The sequence below is a fragment of the Colletotrichum higginsianum genome, chromosome 4, assembly GCF_001672515.1.
Source record: "Colletotrichum higginsianum IMI 349063 chromosome 4, whole genome shotgun sequence".
NCBI lineage: Eukaryota > Fungi > Ascomycota > Sordariomycetes > Glomerellales > Glomerellaceae > Colletotrichum > Colletotrichum higginsianum.
In genome coordinates this window covers 1,649,595-1,665,947 of record NC_030957.1, presented here as the reverse complement: position 1 = coordinate 1,665,947, position 16,353 = coordinate 1,649,595, and the positions used below count along the sequence as shown (strand labels likewise).

Here is a 16,353-nt window from a genome sequence, read left to right as displayed (position 1 = left end):
GTATGGAACCATCCAGTTCAGGATTGGACGAACATGCTAGCCATGTCCAACTACAGTTCTCAGTAGATCCCAATGATTCTTTTCTTTCTGTTTTATATGGGGACTTCACATGAGGATGTGAAGGAGGACACTGAAATCTCGGGAAGAGAAGGGGGGAAAAGAATTGGGTCCTTCGGCATGGGTTGCGATTCATGCGCCCACCCGCGCAGGTGACCTCGGCCCATCGGCGGTCGCGGACAGGCAGACCAGCCAGTTTCGTTGGCGACGAACGGAGACAAATGCCCGGCGCGGACGATACATCACGATGCTTACCTACCTAGGCAGCTGTGTTTTCGCGACAAAAAGGATAGAGAATACGGGGGCTCACCCTAATGTCTTGGGCCGTCTAAATCTGGGAAACGGCGCTGTCAGGATGAGGGGAGTCGGCGATGGGTAATGGAGGGGTAATTTGGCAATGACATCAGTCCCAATAGTCCTAAGAGCATAGTCTAGCTGGAAGACCTTCTTTTCCCCTTCTTCTTCTTCTTCTTCTTCTCCTTGCCCTGTTCATTAAGGAACAGCAGGAGTCATGAAGTGTCACGAGTACCTTGAGTTACACGAACCGAGTCAGCCGACTGGCCCAGTTTAGGTGAGTGTTGGCTGTGGGGTTTCGTATCCATCATGTGCAGAATACCGCCCCTTGATCGCGGCACGCATCGCTATCGATAGGTGCTATACAGGCAGCACGATACATGAGGAGGCTGGTTTGCTGCCGGGCTCATGCTGGAGACAGAAGGGATGGGGGAGACGTTGAGCCAAGTTGAGAGCCGACCGGGGGGAGGGTATCTGAATTGGGACGGCATACGACAATGTGACGGTAGACCCCTTGGCTATGATTGGCGTCCGTCTGGGCCCCCGAGGCTGAGCCCATTGGACGTGTGGAAATTCAAAAGGAATCAGAGGCATGGGCCGTGTCGGAGGGAGCAAAGAAGAGACCAGGCCGATCAGTCGCAAAGCCGAAGAAAACGAGAAGAAGAGACAGGGTGGCCACGGGCGGGGGGATACAGTGTGTTCCTGGGAAATTTCTGCGTTCTGAAGCTTCATTGGGGATTGAGCGTCGACTTGCAGCCTGCCTGCAGGACGGGATTTTTCACTAAAGCCTCGGTCGACGGACGGCGGCATGCAAAGCCCATCATCAGGGGCCCTTTTCCTCGTGCCACGAATGCAAGGCCAGCTCAGCAGCGCCTTGGGCCGCGGCTCTCCCCTCTAACGCCGGCATTGGCCTTCTTAGTGCCCTTTTCTTTTGGTGTGGTTATGGGTGGCATGGTTCTGTCCAAGAACGACCGATGGATTCCCCCCGCTCCCCTCTCCAATATTTCTTTCTCATTGAGGATGATCTCCTGTTTTTTTGTTTTTTTTTGCTGGGAAAGAAACGAACGTCGACCTTCACATGATCCACGGCAGTGTTGTTGGGTATGACAAGACGAAGGGGGAAATGCAGCCCTCTTGGCCCGCCGTAGCTTGTTGGGCTGGCGGCGACCAACAGACGGGGGTGGTCAGTAGCTGCCCTTAGTGCTGCGTCCAATCTCCCCCCTGCCCCCTGTCGCGCCAGGTCCTTCAGTTGCCGCTGCTTCCCACGCCGCCGCGCTGCTCACGCCCCAATGTCCTAGACTGGTTCCATGTTTTCCCCAAGAGAAGAGGATGCAGCTCCGTCATCTTTGCACCATCCACCACGCACCACCACGCATACTTGTACTGAGGAAAAGGTTGCTTCAACGCTTCGTTTAACCGATCCTCTTCCCTCCCCCTCTTCCATCCGACCCCCCAACGCCGCGAAACCGAACCTTAATCGTGTGATTCATTGTATCTATTCTTTCCCGACTTTTACATCTTCTCTCGTCTCTGTCTGTGATTTTGCTTCGGCTCTGAGCTCTCGACTCGCCGCATCCCACAAAGCCACTTAGCTTGCAGCCTGCTCGTTCCGTTCCGCTTCGCTCCCTTGCTCTGCGCGGCCTGCTCGAATTCGGTCAGCTTCTCTCGCATCGACCACTCACTCGCTCACTCACTCGCTCGCACGCTCTCGCACGCTCGCAAATTCCCGCCACCCCTCCCTCTACCACACTCGTACCCTGCATCCCAATAATAGTTACATACGATATTCCCCAACAATTCACTCTGCCTACCTACGCACTCGTCGCGGCACAGCTCGACTCAAGCTCCCGGCTTACCGGCCTTTTCTGAAGTTCGAGAAGTCGCAGAATCATCTCGTCTCGGGAAACCCTTCGCAGCTGTTCCTGTCTTTATTCATCCCTTCGGCTCCCCCCCCCCCCCCCCCCCCTTGAAAGACTCCCGCGCTCCAACCCGTCGCAAGGCGGAGCTTCTCAGTCACCATGCAATACGTACGAAACCTCAGCGCATCCGTCTCTTCGACGTGGAACTCCATAAACCCGGCCACTCTCAGTGGCGCTATCGATGTAATTGTCGTTGAGCAGGAGGATGGCACCCTTGCGTGTTCGCCCTTCCACGTTCGCTTCGGCAAGTTCTCGCTCCTTCGGCCCTATGAGAAGAAGGTCGAGTTCAAGGTCAACGGCGTCAAGCAGGACTACTCCATGAAGCTTGGTGAGGAGGGTGAGGCCTTCTTCGTCTTCGAGACCAGCGACACCATCCCAAGGGATCTGCAGACGTCCCCGCTGGTCTCTCCGGCATCGAGCCCTCCCTTGAATCCGGAGAACCCTTCCTCGCCTGGCCTCGGTGAGCCAGAGCTACTGGACCTTGACTCTGACTCCACGAAACCTCGTCGTCCGCCTCCCTCAGTCATCCATGCCGCAACATTTGGTCCCCATGGTTCGTTCTGCATCTGTCCCGAGGAAACTCCATTGTAGCTAAAGTTTGCAGGACTCAACACCCCTCTTTCAACCTCGCCTGACCTCTCCCATTCACGACTGAGATCAGAAGAATGGGTGTCCGCCGCTCAGCGCCCTTACAGCGACGATGTGCTTCGCAAGTCGGCACGTGCGAGCGAGCGAGCATACGGTGAAGGCTCCGCCGATTTTGCCCTGTCCGAGAGGTCGCAGAGCCCCCCTCCGCTTGCACCAAAGGAAGCACTTGAACGGGCGCTCATGCTCTCCAAAGAGCTTTCGGCCAACAACATTCCCAGCCACGTCACGGAAAGCGGTGACCTAATGTTGGACATGACCGGTTTCAAGAGCAACGAGGAGGACGTTTTCCGCGCCGAGATTCTTGCACGCAAGATTCTGTCCGAAGAGCTTGAGGGACCCTATGATATTGGTTCGCTTTTCGGTATGGACGAGCACGGCAACATCTGGATCTATAGCAGCGAGGAGGCCAAGGAAGCGGCCAAGAAGAAGACGATGGAGGCGGGTTACCGCCCAAATCCCGTCATTGCTGCGGACGCTGCATCGGACCCTGGATACCAGAGCGACGGCAGTGACGTGACAACTACTGCGCCCTCCCCAATCCACAGGAGAACCGAGTCGGACGCCGGAGCTTCTGGCCTGCAAACCCCTCCCAGCACACCTCCCCAGTCGACGGCCGGAAATCCCAACCTAAACTATGCCAAGACGCTTCGGCTGACTAGTGATCAACTGAAGGCGCTGTGTCTAAAGCCTGGAGAAAACACCATGAGCTTCACTGTCAACAGAGCGACTTGCCAGGCCAACATGTATTTGTGGAAGCATGAGACGCCTGTCGTCATATCCGACATTGACGGTACTATCACCAAGTCGGATGCCCTGGGCCACGTTCTCAACATGATTGGCCGCGATTGGACGCATGCCGGTGTGGCGAAACTCTACAGCGACATTGTCGCAAACGGATACAACATCATGTATTTGACCAGTCGATCAGTGGGGCAGTCCGACACCACGAGGGCATACTTGGCCGGTATTCAGCAAGGGCAGTACCGGGTGCCGCGAGGGCCTACAATTCTGTCTCCAGACAGGACCATGGCCGCACTCCGCCGTGAGGTGTACCTCAGAAAACCTCATGTTTTCAAGATGGCTACCCTCCGCGACATTCGCCATTTGTACGGACCGGATCGAACACCGTTCTACGCCGGGTTCGGAAACCGCCTGACGGATCAGATCTCGTACAGGACGGTGGACGTCCCGAGAAACCGCATCTTCACTATCAACTCCAACGCTGAGGTCTCCCTTGATTTGCTCAGCTTGAATAAGCTCAAGCTGAGCTATATCAACATCAACGAAGTTGTGGACCATTTCTTTCCACCCGTGAGCACTTTGGTCAAGGGTGGCGGAGAGGAATACACGGACTTTACGTACTGGAGAGACACCCCACTGGACTTGGACGAATTCTCTGCGAGCGACACAGATGACGATGATGAGCAGGCTGACCTTGAAGAAGACATCGATGACGACGAAGAGATTGGCGACGAGATGGGCCAGAGCTACATCTCGCGAGCCTCGGTCGATGACTACGGTGATGAACGCGAGAGCATTCTCAGTGGGAGCATTGACGGCGAGGACCAGCTCACAGCCTCCATCATGGAGGACGAGGACGCCGATGACGAAGACGCCGAAGAAGATGACGAGGACGACGGAGCCGACTTCGATATGCGAACCCAACGCGAGCGAACTCCTCAGCCCAGCAGCAAGGAAACAACGTCATCTGTACCTGCACAGAGGGTGTTCGTTGAAGACGTCGGAGCTGAACTCATTACCGGGGTAAATCATCTCACCCTTGAAAAAGGCGTGCAGAAATAGTGTGCTAAAAAAAGGAGGAACAGGCTTCGGTGTACAATCCTAATACCAAAGCAGGTGCGAACTAATCTTCCGTGTTGATGCGCTTCTCTTGTTGTGTCGAGGACTATAGAGATAGCGGGCTGGGGCACACGAACATACACGGGGTCGGCCCTTTATTATTTTCTTGTCCTGGGCAGGTAATGCTAAGTTGCATAGCGGGAGGCGTTTGGAATTGGTGCTTCATATTGTAGAGGTCTCGAAGGAGTAACCATCTGTTTCAACTCTTTATAGCCCTCGAATGTCCGTACCCTGTGAAACGTGCCGGTGCTCTCTGTCGTTTAGCACTCTAACGTTGCATATAAGAGATATCGCCAAGTTGATCCTATCCTGGCTGGGCCTTGCTTCCCGACGGCCGAACAGAAGGCCGAGGCTTTTTCGTTACTCCTGAATGTAAATCTCCGGAACGATCTCTTTTCCCTTTTTTTCCATTTCTCACCCATTGCGTCTTGACGGCTGCAGATAACAAACACACTGTCCAGATCAAGCCCGGCTGGAGGCGTCTCTGCACGCCCCCCCCCCACCCGCCACTGACGCTGCTGGAACATCAATCCCGAAAGTTGGGTGGACGTACGTGACACCGCCCTCACTGAGACGTGCCCTCCATCTCCGCGTCCTCATCGACATCCTTGCCAAAAACATCCTCCATCGTGCCGCCCTCGACGCCGTCACCGCCAATATCCTCATCAGCAGTGACGTTCGTCGCCTCCACTCCCTCCATCGCACCGTCACCAACAGGCGCGCCGGTACCGTCTTCACTCTCGTCGTCGTCCTCCTCGTCGATGCCCGCCTCTTCCCACACGTCCTTGAGCCCCCAGCTCACGCCGCTCAGCACGAAGCGCTCGCTTGGCAGCCTGAGACCCCACTCGTTTTGGGCGACCTTGGGCAGCGCCGTCTTGTTGCGCTCGCGCGCGAGCTCCTGTAGCCAGTCCTTGGACACGCCGCCCGCACCGCCGCCTCCGCGGAACTGGTAGCCGAGTCGCGCAGCGATGGCGAGCTTGACGGCATTCGCACTGACAGCGGCGTCGCCTGCCGCGCCTGGAATCGAGCCGGCGGCGGCGCCCGAGGCAGACGCCTTGGAGCCTGCCTGCGAGGTGTAGGGGTCCGCTGAGAGGTAGATGGCGTCGGAGAGGATGCTCGAGGTGTGCCGGTAGGCGAAGTCGAGAAGGAGAAGGGGCACGCGCGATTCGTAAGACGTGACGCCTTGAGAGGTGAGAAGGAGCTCGATCATGCGGGCGTCGCGGGGACGCGGGGCCGAGGCATTGGGGTTGAGGGGTGCTGATTGCTGCTGCTGCTGCTGCTGCTGCTGTTGTGAGTTGTTCTGCTGCTGTGGTTGCTGTTGCTGTTGTGAAGGTTGTTGCGTAGACGAGTATTGGGTCGGCTGGCTCTGAGAGGGGGGCTGCGATCCTGCTGTTGATGTCGCTGCGGTAGCTTGGGTGTTGGGGACCGTCTGGGAGGCGGAGGCTCCTGCCGAGGAGGCGGGCACGCCGTTTGTTTGCGGGTCGGAGGTTTGCGAGGCCATTGTAGCAGTGGTCGGCGCTGCGTTGATAGCGGAGGATATGGTACGTATGGGGATTATCGGGTTGCGACTGGATGGGGGGATGGCATCCCCTTGTAAAGATTAGGTCAGAGACAGGCCGTCTCAGTGGTCCTATTTGTCGATACGAGGGTGCTAGCTCGGCCAGCGTAGGAGAGATGGGGAATTGGCCAAGACTGAGTTTATGTCGAAGGATCAAGGCGCGAATTGAGCCCGTGGTAAAGGGCGTCTTTGTTCGTCGTGGGTATCTGTATCTGGGTAGGTAATCGTGGGTTGCGACGCGGAACGTGCTACCTGCTGACAAGGCGCGTTAATCGCTTCCACCCCTTCCATTCTGTCCTGGCTGCACCTCAGCTTCGAGACTCTTAACGGACTGTTTGTTGATCCGACCCGGCATTGAGCCGATGCACAGACCACAGCTTAATCGCACATGGAACATGGGTCTCGGGCGGGCAAATCGGCAAGGCGTGGATTGGACGACCTCCCAAAACCTGCATGGAGGGGCAACGTCTTCTGCCCCACCACAACACCCACCGATGCAGGACATGGTAAAGTGGTGGTGTCACACTCTTGAGGAATTTTACTTTTTAGTGGCGGTCCCTCTGCTTCCCTGACGCTTGAGTCACAAGTGGGTTGTTTATCTCGATAAAGTGACATTCCACTTTCTTCAATTGACTTGAAAGCCAATCTGCTTCCCTCAAATAATTGTCTTACATTTCCCGATATACACCAATTGGCACTCTCTGTTGCATGTGTATGTGAGAGACACCCAGGAGACAGAAAGAGAGATATCCCTCAGCCCACTCCCTCACTCACATCCAACCCAAACAGGAGAACAAGCAACCATGGAGACGACACTACCCTTCCCCTTCCTGATCAGCGTGGCAGTCCCGCCTGGCCTGGCCAAGCTGGACGGCCTCGACCGCGAGCAGGTCTCGATACTTGGGGCCCCCTTCTTCGAGGCCAACGACCAGACCCTGGAGAAGTTCCACAGCTTCCTGAAACAGCACAATGCAGAGTTCCGCGGCTACTTTGACGTCACGGGTATCTCATCGCGGGACGACGTCGTCTCCCTGCTCGACGCCGGCGCCCGCATGGTCTTCGTCTCTCCAGAGAACCTCGCCCAGTACGAGGAGTTCGGCTCCCGTGTGGGCTCCGTCCTGTCGACGGCCGACGTCCCGACCAAGGCCGCTTCCAAACACGCCGTTCTCGTCAAGGACTTTGACTCGACGACGTGCGACCTGGGCTCCTTCATTGAGCACTGCAAGGTCGAGAAGTTGCCCAACCTGTTCATCAAGCCCGTCCCCGAGAGCAACCTCGAGCACTTTGTCGACATTGCCAAGCAGTGCAATGCCGTTCCCATCTTGCCGTCCGACGGTCTGACTGCCAGCAAGGAGGAGTCCAAGAAGCTCTCCCTGTCTAAGCTCATTTCCTCGTTCTGGAAGTCTGACCGGCCCGACGGCCTCATCCCTACCGTCGTTTGCGACGAGTCTGGTACCGCGCTGGGTCTTGCCTACAGCAGCGCCGAGAGCGTCGGCGAGGCTCTGCGGACCCGGACCGGCGTCTACCAGAGCCGCAAGCGCGGCCTCTGGGTCAAGGGCGCCACGTCCGGAGACACCCAGGAGCTCGTCCGCATTGCTTTGGACTGCGACAATGACACGCTCAAGTTCGTCGTCAGGCAGAACGGTGGCTTCTGCCACCTGGACCAGCACGGCTGCTTCGGCGACCTGAACGGCATTCCCAGGCTCGAGCAGACACTGCAGTCGCGCAAGAAGTCCGCGCCTACAGGATCTTACACTGCCCGTCTGTTTTCCGACGAGAAGCTCTTACGGGCGAAGATCATGGAGGAGGCGGAAGAGCTCTGTGACGCCAAGACCCCCCAGGAAGTCGCCTTTGAGGCGGCCGACCTGATTTACTTTGCCCTCACCAAAGCTGTGAGCGCAGGTGTCAGCCTGGCTGACATTGAGAGGAATCTAGACGCTAAGGCGTTCAAGGTGAAGAGGCGGACGGGAGATGCCAAGGGCAAGTGGGCTGAGAAGGAAGGCATCAAGACCGCTACAGCACCTGCACCTGTGGCAGCGCCCGCACCCGCACCCGCGGTCAAGGATGACAAGTCGGACAGAATAACGATGCGCCGCTACGACCTGACCAAGTCCTCCGCCATCGAGATCGACGAGGTTCTGAAGCGTCCGTCACAAAAGTCTCCCGACGCCATCCTGAACATCGTCAAGCCCATCATTGACGAGGTCCGGAACGGAGGCGACAAGGCCGTCTTGTCCTACACCCACAAGTTTGAGAAGGCGACGTCTCTGACCTCCCCCGTTCTCAAGGCTCCTTTCCCCAAGGAGGCCATGCAGCTGTCTCCCGAGTCGACTAAGGCCATTGACATTTCGTTTGAGAACATCCGCAAGTTCCACGCCGCGCAGAAGGAGGATAAGCCCCTGCATGTCGAGACCATGCCCGGCGTCGTTTGCAGTCGCTTCTCCCGTCCCATTGAGCGCGTCGGTCTCTACGTTCCTGGCGGCACCGCTGTCCTTCCCTCCACGGCCCTCATGCTCGGCGTTCCCGCCATGGTCGCCGGCTGCCAGAAGATTGTCTTCGCCTCGCCTCCCCGCTCGGACGGCAGCCTTACCCCAGAGATCGTCTACGTCGCCCACAAGGTTGGCGCCGAAAGCATCGTTCTTGCGGGCGGTGCCCAGGCCGTCGCTGCCATGGCCTACGGCACTGAGAGCGTGACCAAGGTCGACAAGATTCTCGGCCCTGGAAACCAGTTTGTCACAGCGGCTAAGATGTTCGTCAGCAACGACACCAACGCCGGCGTCAGCATTGATATGCCCGCGGGACCCTCTGAGGTCCTCGTCATCGCCGACAAGGACGCCAACCCCGCCTTCGTTGCCTCGGACCTGCTTTCTCAGGCCGAACACGGCGTCGACAGCCAGGTTGTTCTCATCGCCATCGATCTTACCGAGCAGCAGCTGCAGGCCATCGAGGATGAGCTACACAACCAGGCCATGGCACTGCCCCGTGTCGACATCGTCCGTGGCTCCATCGCCCATTCCGTCACCATCCAAGTCAAGACCGTCGATGAGGCTATGCGCATCAGCAATGACTATGCTCCTGAGCACCTGATCCTCCAGGTCAAGGATGCCGAGAAGGTGACCGAGAAGGTCATGAACGCCGGCTCTGTCTTCATTGGCGAGTGGACGCCCGAGAGTGTTGGCGACTACTCTGCCGGTGTCAACCACTCTCTGCGTAAGTAGCCCCCCACCCTTTTTCCCCCTCCTGAAATGCTCAATAAATCCCTGACCGAATACATTAGCCACGTATGGATACGCAAAGCAGTACTCGGGCGTCAACCTCGCTTCCTTTGTCAAGCACATCACCAGCTCAAACCTGACGGCCGAGGGCTTGCGCAACGTCGGCGAGTCCGTCATGCAGCTCGCCAAGACGGAGCAGCTCGAGGCTCACCGCAGAGCCGTGGAGATCCGCATCGACCACCTGAACCGCAAGTAGAACAAATTTTGAAGGGTCCAAGCGGGACGAGATACAAATAGAAAGAAAAGGCAAAAGCTGGTTGGGTCGGACTAGGTTAAACGGGGCAGAGGAGTCATGAATTTATGTAGTTATACCACAAATATCATTGGGTATGTAGTGAAAACACTTCATTTTATTGGACGATTTCGGGCTTGTTGCAATCGCGACGTTAGACAGGCCCGTCCCATTCAAGCTAGAAAGCAGCGTAGACCGGGATCCATGATTTGACGATTTCAAGACCACAACACTCCCAACACTATCGCTGAGTGCATAACCAGACAAAGCAGATGTTGTCATAGTAGAGGCTACTGAGAGCAAGCAGTTTGGCGCAAATTCCTTGCAAAAGTACAAAGTAAAATTAGGTCGTCAGACGCTAAGCTTGCAATTGTCACAGACATATGAACAAGGGAAGTCTTTATGATACACTAGCCTTAACGGTATCTCATACACTCTATACCCTAATCTCCCCGAAATCACCAACGCCCTCCCGATTTAGTACTTGGGCTTCATGGTGGCCCTCAGTCGGGAGTAGTCAAAAAGACCCTCGATGCTTCCAACGGCGGAGATGGCAATGTCCTGGTCCCAAAGCTTCCTGCTGGCAAAGTCCATAACATCCTTCTCGGTGATAGCGTCGATAGTGCGCTCGATCTCGGCGGGGTTGGCGCGGCGGCCGGTGGTGATGAGCTGGCGACCAATATCCTCAGCGATGGCAGTGGTGCCGTCAAGAGAGAGGAGGATAGAAGCCTTGAGCTGGGCCTTGGCACGCTCGGTCTCAGCCTCGCTAACATTGCGGGACAGGCGCATCCACTCGCGCTGAGCGAAGTAGACGAGGTCGTCGATGCGGTCGTGCTTGTCGGTGACGAGGTAAATACCCCAGAGACTATGAAGGGTTAACAATTGTCTGTGACGCTGGGATAGTTTAGCTTACCCGGTGTCGCTGTAACTGGTGGAGAAGCTCATGAAGCTGTTGGCGATGTCGTGCTTGTGGACGAAGCCGCTCAGCTTGCTGCCCTGGTGGGGAGCGTTGCCAATAGCCTTGTCGTAGTTGCCGACGATGGCCTGGGCAACGAGGGCAGTGTAGTAGTCGTCGTCGTTCCAGCTGACACCCTCAACGGCGATGGCGATGTTGGCAGTGGGAATGTTGTCGTCACGGACACGGACGTCGGAGCCAATGAAGTCGGCCTTCTGCTTGGACAGCTGGTAGGCCTGGGTGTTGGGTCCGGTGGTAGGGAGGCCGCTGAAGTTTTTCTCAGCGAGCTCGACGAGCTTCTCGTGGGGGATGCCACCAGCGCCAACGAGAACCATGCGGTCGGCAGTGTAGTTGTTCTTGATGTAGTTGGTGAGCTCGGTGCGGGTGATGTCACGGATGTTCTCGCGGGGGCCGAGGATGGTACGGCCAAGAGGCTGGTGCTGGAAGGCGGTGGCGTGAAGGTGGTCGAAGACGACCTCCTCCATCTGCTTCTCGACCTCCTCGGACTCGCGGAGGATGACATCACGCTCACGCTCGATGGCAGACTCCTCGAGCTTGGAGTTCTGGAGGATATCGGCAAGGATGTCGACAGTCTGGGGAACATCGGAGTTGAAGGCCTTGGCGAAGTAAACGGTGTTTTCGCGCTACAAAGTGTCAATGGGACGTGATTGCGATGGTTTCGGTCGACGAGAACGAACCGAGGTGTAGGCGTTCAGGTGGCCACCCATGTTCTCGATCTCGAGCTCGAGCTGCTGCTGCGTCCGGTTTGTGGTGCCCTAAAAGTCCGGTCAAAAACGTCACCGCCATCGCGTTGCCGTCGCATCGTGGCTTACCTTGAAGGCAAGGTGCTCGAGGAAGTGGGCGGTGCCGTTGGTCTCGTCGGTCTCAGCCCTTGAGCCGGCATCGATCCACACACCAACGGTCGAGGTCTGGGCGAACGGAGAGTAGTCGGTAGCGACCTAAAGATCTGGGAGTCAGATTCAATTCGCGACGCGCATTGCCAGAGGCCAATTGACCCGCAGGGAGCGGGTGACCGGATGAAATTGCGTACCGTCAGTCCATTCTTCAACGTCGTCGTCTGAGTCTTGCCGAAGGGGGAGTTGGAAGGCGTGGCGAAGCCCCGGGTAATTGGGCTCGCTCTGGAAAGAGCAGCCCGGCTTCGCAGCCCCTGCGAGAGGTTCAAAGCTAGTCTCCGGGACGCCATGGCGGAGTTGTGGAGGATAGGGAGTAGTATGAGGTGTTTGATGAAATCTTTCGATGAGGTTTCGGCTCAGAAAGCTTTCGCTCTTTCGAAAGGCTGTTTGTGCCTTGGATCCAAGGCGCCACATCGGCTTCCGGAATGCCCCGGCCCAGCAACTGGAGCCAATCAGAGGGTGTACGTAACTAATCTGCGGCCCCGGGCATCTGGCACCACTCCTAATCCATCATCCATCCACTTATTCAATTTATTGTTCAGTCATTGATTTCCTCCATGCGCCCAATGCCAATCGTGACATTGTTCTGAGGCATATCGGAAGTCAACATGAAGGAGTCCTGGAATTCCTGATCTGGTTGCTTCCTTTCCCTTAATTTCTTACAACTTTGCAAATCCCGTAGAACACTGCACGTCCAGCCTCGATGAATCATCTGCGTACCTCCTGTTCGCCGATGCCAATTGGCCAATTAAGCGGATCCTGCCCGTGCCCAGGTGACAGCCGCTCGCTCTTGCGTCAAGAGACCGTGGTGAGCTGTTAGTGCAGCAACAGGTCACAAGACTTGTCTATTTGACTTCACCGCAGATGTCTCCAATCTTCTGCATAGTTCATAGCGTTTAACTGCCTTCCAAACTTCGCCGCTGAACGAAACCCCTCATTGTTACAAGTCTCTACTCAGAACCGTTTTACGTATTCACACCCCTTAACACCTGGAAGCGGTCGTGTATTGGTATGACATCAATATGTCATCAGACAACTACAACTTCGCCGACGTTTTTCAAGCTGTCTTCATCTCAAAGCAGAAGCCAGCACCGGAGCCCATCGCTGAAAAAATGAAGGCTCTCATTCAAAGCTACCCCCCGTTGGGTCAATATACGCAGGTTTCGAATGGACGCCTCACAGTGACTGCAGTTCTCGAGATACCTGCGTCCCGCGCAAATGAGCCGTGGGAGGTTGCTCTATGGCACTCCAGTGATGGAGCTGAGTGGGCTGAGACTGTTCTCGCTCGTGTTCTCAACGAAAACGCTCCGACGACCTTGCAGACGGTCCCGGACCACGTTCGGCGGCTTTTCTACTCCGCTTCCATTGCGTTCAACAAATCGCTCCAATTCACCCTCAAATTCCGGCACAGCAACAGTGAACCTTGGAGGTGGACCCGTGACGAGCTTGGAGTTGGTGATGGTACGGTGGTCCTGAATGCGAAGCCCGTGTTCGAGAGCGTTTCCGAACGCTTCGACGACATTGTCCCTGATCTGAACCCTGCATGGGAAGTGAAATCCTTGATGAGCCAATGCCCTGGGACTCGGCTATGGTCTCTGAAGGCCGCCGTAGACGGCGTCGAGGGGGATGTTTCGCAGCTTGCCGACTTCTCGTTGGGCGTGCCATGGGGAGGCTTCCTGAGGTAAGGAATCGGTGCCATTCGCCCATATTGACAGTCGACACCGGGCAAACACCTTCAACCATTACGTTTCCACCCGAACTGTCTGGCCCGTACTGACAAATGCAGATGGTTTGCCCTCATTCGTATCTGGTCACCGTGGCTGGCTCCTCGCCATGGGAGGGATTCGCTTGCTCTGGATAAAGACGGCGTGCTCTGTTCGTTCCTGAGCCCGGAGGGAAAACACTTGGTCTTTCTCGCCGTCAGTGGGGTCAATAATGTTCTTTCTGTTTTCCGAAACAACGAATCCGGGCAACTATCTGTCCATGTGCGTATTGCCTCGCTCGATGATTGTTCATTCCCGTATGCTCACAACATGCAGGCTCGCAATGACGGCATACACTCCGAGTCAGCCATCATTCTGGCTGCCACAGGTGACAATTTTGAGAGCGCCAACGCTGCTGTCATGTACCAGGCCCGGAACTATATTCTGCAGGAGAAAAAGGCGAGCAATGAGCTACTGGCGGAAATGAAGGCTATCGATGAAGGCGTTAAGCCGGAATGGATGGAGAATTGGTATGACGGGTTGGGTTACTGTGGGTGGCCTGTTTTCCTCGTTTTATCCTGGTCACTGCGGATCAAGTTTGACTAATATGGACAATCAGGCACTTGGAATGCTCTCGGACAGCGCCTGACGGAAGAAAAGGTGCTAAATGCTCTCGACAAGCTCGAGGAGAACAACATCAAAGTCACCAGCCTCATTATCGACGACAATTGGCAAACCATTGACTACAGAGGACATGGTCAGTTCCAACACGGCTGGGTCGAATTTGAGGCCGACCCAAAAGCATTTCCAAAGGGGTTGAAAGCCACGGTAGCGCAAATCCGGCAGAACCACCCGCACATTCAACACATTGCCGTTTGGCATGCTCTCCTAGGTTCGTTTTCAGACCACAAATTACTCGTAGAGGCATTATCACTCACAATTTCAGGGTACTGGGCGGGAATTTCACCCGACGGTAAGATTGCGCAGCAATACAAAACAGTAGATGTCATTAGAGAGGACGCCGAGCGACGCAACCTGCCCCTCGGAGGCAAGATGACTGTAGTGGCCAAAGAGGATGTGGACAGGTTCTACAATGACTTCTACAAGTTTCTCTCAGACTCTGGGATACAGGGCGTCAAGACAGACGCTCAATTTATGACAGACACATGGACTTCGGCCAGCGCGCGTCGCGAGTTGATCGACGCCTACCTCGATGCGTGGACGATATCTTCTCTGCGGCATTTCAGCATCAAGACCATTTCCTGCATGTCGCAGACGCCGCAGATCATGTTTTATAACCAGATGCCGCGCAACCGGCCCGCGATTCTCTGCCGCAACTCAGACGACTTCTTCCCCGAGATCCCGGCCTCGCACCCCTGGCACGTCTGGACCAATGCACACAACAGTCTACTCACGCAGCACCTCAACGTCCTGCCCGACTGGGACATGTTCCAGACTGTGCACGACTACTCGGGTTTCCACGCCGCGGCGCGCTGTGTCAGTGGAGGGCCGATCTACATCACCGACGTCCCCGGTCAGCACAATTTGGATCTGATCAAGCAGATGACGGGGCCGACGATCCGCGGCAAGACTGTCATCTTGCGGCCCAGCGTAGTGGGAAAGACCACAGATCCTTACACGGGATATGATGACGACGGTCTGCTCAAGGTTGGAAGCTACCACGGCGCCGCTGTTACGGGAACCCCGATTCTCGGCGTGTTTAACGTCTCGGCGCGGCCGCTGACGGAGATCCTTCCCCTCGCCTCCTTCTCCGGGGTCCTGCCATCCATGCGCTACGTTGTTCGGGCGCACTCTACCGGGAAAGTCAGCCCGCCCGTATCCCCCGGCTCTACCGCTTCCTCTCTGACGGTGTCTCTGGATACTCGCGGATACGACATCTTCACCGCCTACCCGCTTTCGAGCTTCGACAGCGAAGTCAAAGGCAAGGTGTGGACGGCTAACTTGGGTTTGGTGGGCAAGATGACGGGCGCGGCCGCCATTCTAAACAGCGATTTCCTGTTGCGACACGATGGCAAGGTCGAGCTCAAAACTCGCCTCAAGGCGCTCGGCGTCCTCGGTAAGAATACTGACAGACCATCGATCGGAAGGCAATATTCTAACATTGTGCGTGAAAAAAAAAGGTCTCTTCATATCCAAGCTGCCAGAGTTGACGATAGGCGACGACTTTCTCATCACCATCCAAAACCAAGTGATCCCCGTGCACACTGTGTCCATCAGCAAGAGCCACGACTCCGTTATCGAGATTGACATTGAAAAGGCATGGTATGAAATGGGTCTTCACCCCGGCTGGAGCAACGAGGTTGAGATTACGGTCATCTTTGCAATTGACCATGAAGGGTCCGGGGACGCCTAGTTGCTTGGTACAAATATACTAATGTACACACGGTCTGACCAAGTCAATCCAAGGCATACGAAGAAGACGTTATCGAATTGCGAGACTATAGAGACGGTACGCTGATTATAGCAACCAGCGAGGTTGGCAAAGAGATTCCTACGCATTGGGCTATAACACATCTTTAGCTCTCGAGTTTTGCCCAACTGCGAATAGACAAGGCGTGATAAGTAAGAAGGGGCAGCAACGCAACGTGCACGGAGCCCGTGCGGAAGAGGACTTGTGACCTCCTGCGGTGTTATGAAGACAACTACAACATAACTGTTACGCCTGGGCTGGCACCCGCCGCGTTGCAAACAGCTCTCGCTCGCATTCGCCATCTGTATAAGTGGAGGGCCGCTCTATATCACCGAGGTCCCCGGTTAGCACAGTCTGAAACTATCAACGCTGAGCGCTTTTGCGCAAGCGACAGGCGATCCACCTCGCAAAGTGTTCAAAATGTATGGCTTTTATGAGCGGCGTTCTGATTTCGCGCCAGGTAAGTGTGTACCTGGCAATGTACATTGAAATCTCACTAGGCAGGCA

General features: G+C 56.0%; 5 protein-coding genes across 5 annotated transcripts; 3 read left to right on the top strand and 2 right to left on the bottom strand.

Moving 5' to 3' along the window:
• Window positions 1–2,369: 2,369 nt before the first annotated feature.
• On the top strand, window positions 2,370–4,721 carry CH63R_05804 (Nuclear elongation and deformation protein 1; the record flags this gene model as incomplete). The annotated part of the gene is made up of 2 exons (XM_018300779.1): window positions 2,370–2,823; window positions 2,875–4,721. The coding sequence occupies 2 exons, from the start codon at window positions 2,370–2,372 to the stop codon at window positions 4,719–4,721; spliced, it is 2,301 nt and encodes a 766-aa protein (XP_018158629.1).
• A 622-nt stretch (window positions 4,722–5,343) lies between these two features.
• On the bottom strand, window positions 5,344–6,279 carry CH63R_05803 (Transcription initiation factor TFIID subunit 9; the record flags this gene model as incomplete). The annotated part of the gene is made up of 1 exon (XM_018300778.1): window positions 5,344–6,279. One exon carries the CDS (start codon window positions 6,277–6,279, stop codon window positions 5,344–5,346), a length of 936 nt encoding a protein of 311 aa, XP_018158628.1.
• An 860-nt stretch (window positions 6,280–7,139) lies between these two features.
• Window positions 7,140–9,807, top strand: CH63R_05802 (Histidine biosynthesis trifunctional protein; the record flags this gene model as incomplete). Its single annotated transcript, XM_018300777.1, has 2 exons — window positions 7,140–9,546; window positions 9,614–9,807. The coding sequence occupies 2 exons, from the start codon at window positions 7,140–7,142 to the stop codon at window positions 9,805–9,807; spliced, it is 2,601 nt and encodes an 866-aa protein (XP_018158627.1).
• Window positions 9,808–10,320: 513 nt separating this feature from the next.
• Window positions 10,321–12,002, bottom strand: CH63R_05801 (Mitochondrial-processing peptidase subunit beta; the record flags this gene model as incomplete). Its single annotated transcript, XM_018300776.1, has 5 exons — window positions 10,321–10,708; window positions 10,757–11,442; window positions 11,497–11,574; window positions 11,632–11,757; window positions 11,850–12,002. The coding sequence occupies 5 exons, from the start codon at window positions 12,000–12,002 to the stop codon at window positions 10,321–10,323; spliced, it is 1,431 nt and encodes a 476-aa protein (XP_018158626.1).
• Window positions 12,003–12,734: 732 nt separating this feature from the next.
• Window positions 12,735–15,789, top strand: CH63R_05800 (Raffinose synthase Sip1; the record flags this gene model as incomplete). Its single annotated transcript, XM_018300775.1, has 5 exons — window positions 12,735–13,393; window positions 13,499–13,965; window positions 14,035–14,307; window positions 14,362–15,492; window positions 15,557–15,789. 5 exons carry the CDS (start codon window positions 12,735–12,737, stop codon window positions 15,787–15,789), a joined length of 2,763 nt encoding a protein of 920 aa, XP_018158625.1.
• Between the last annotated feature and the right edge of the window lie 564 nt (window positions 15,790–16,353).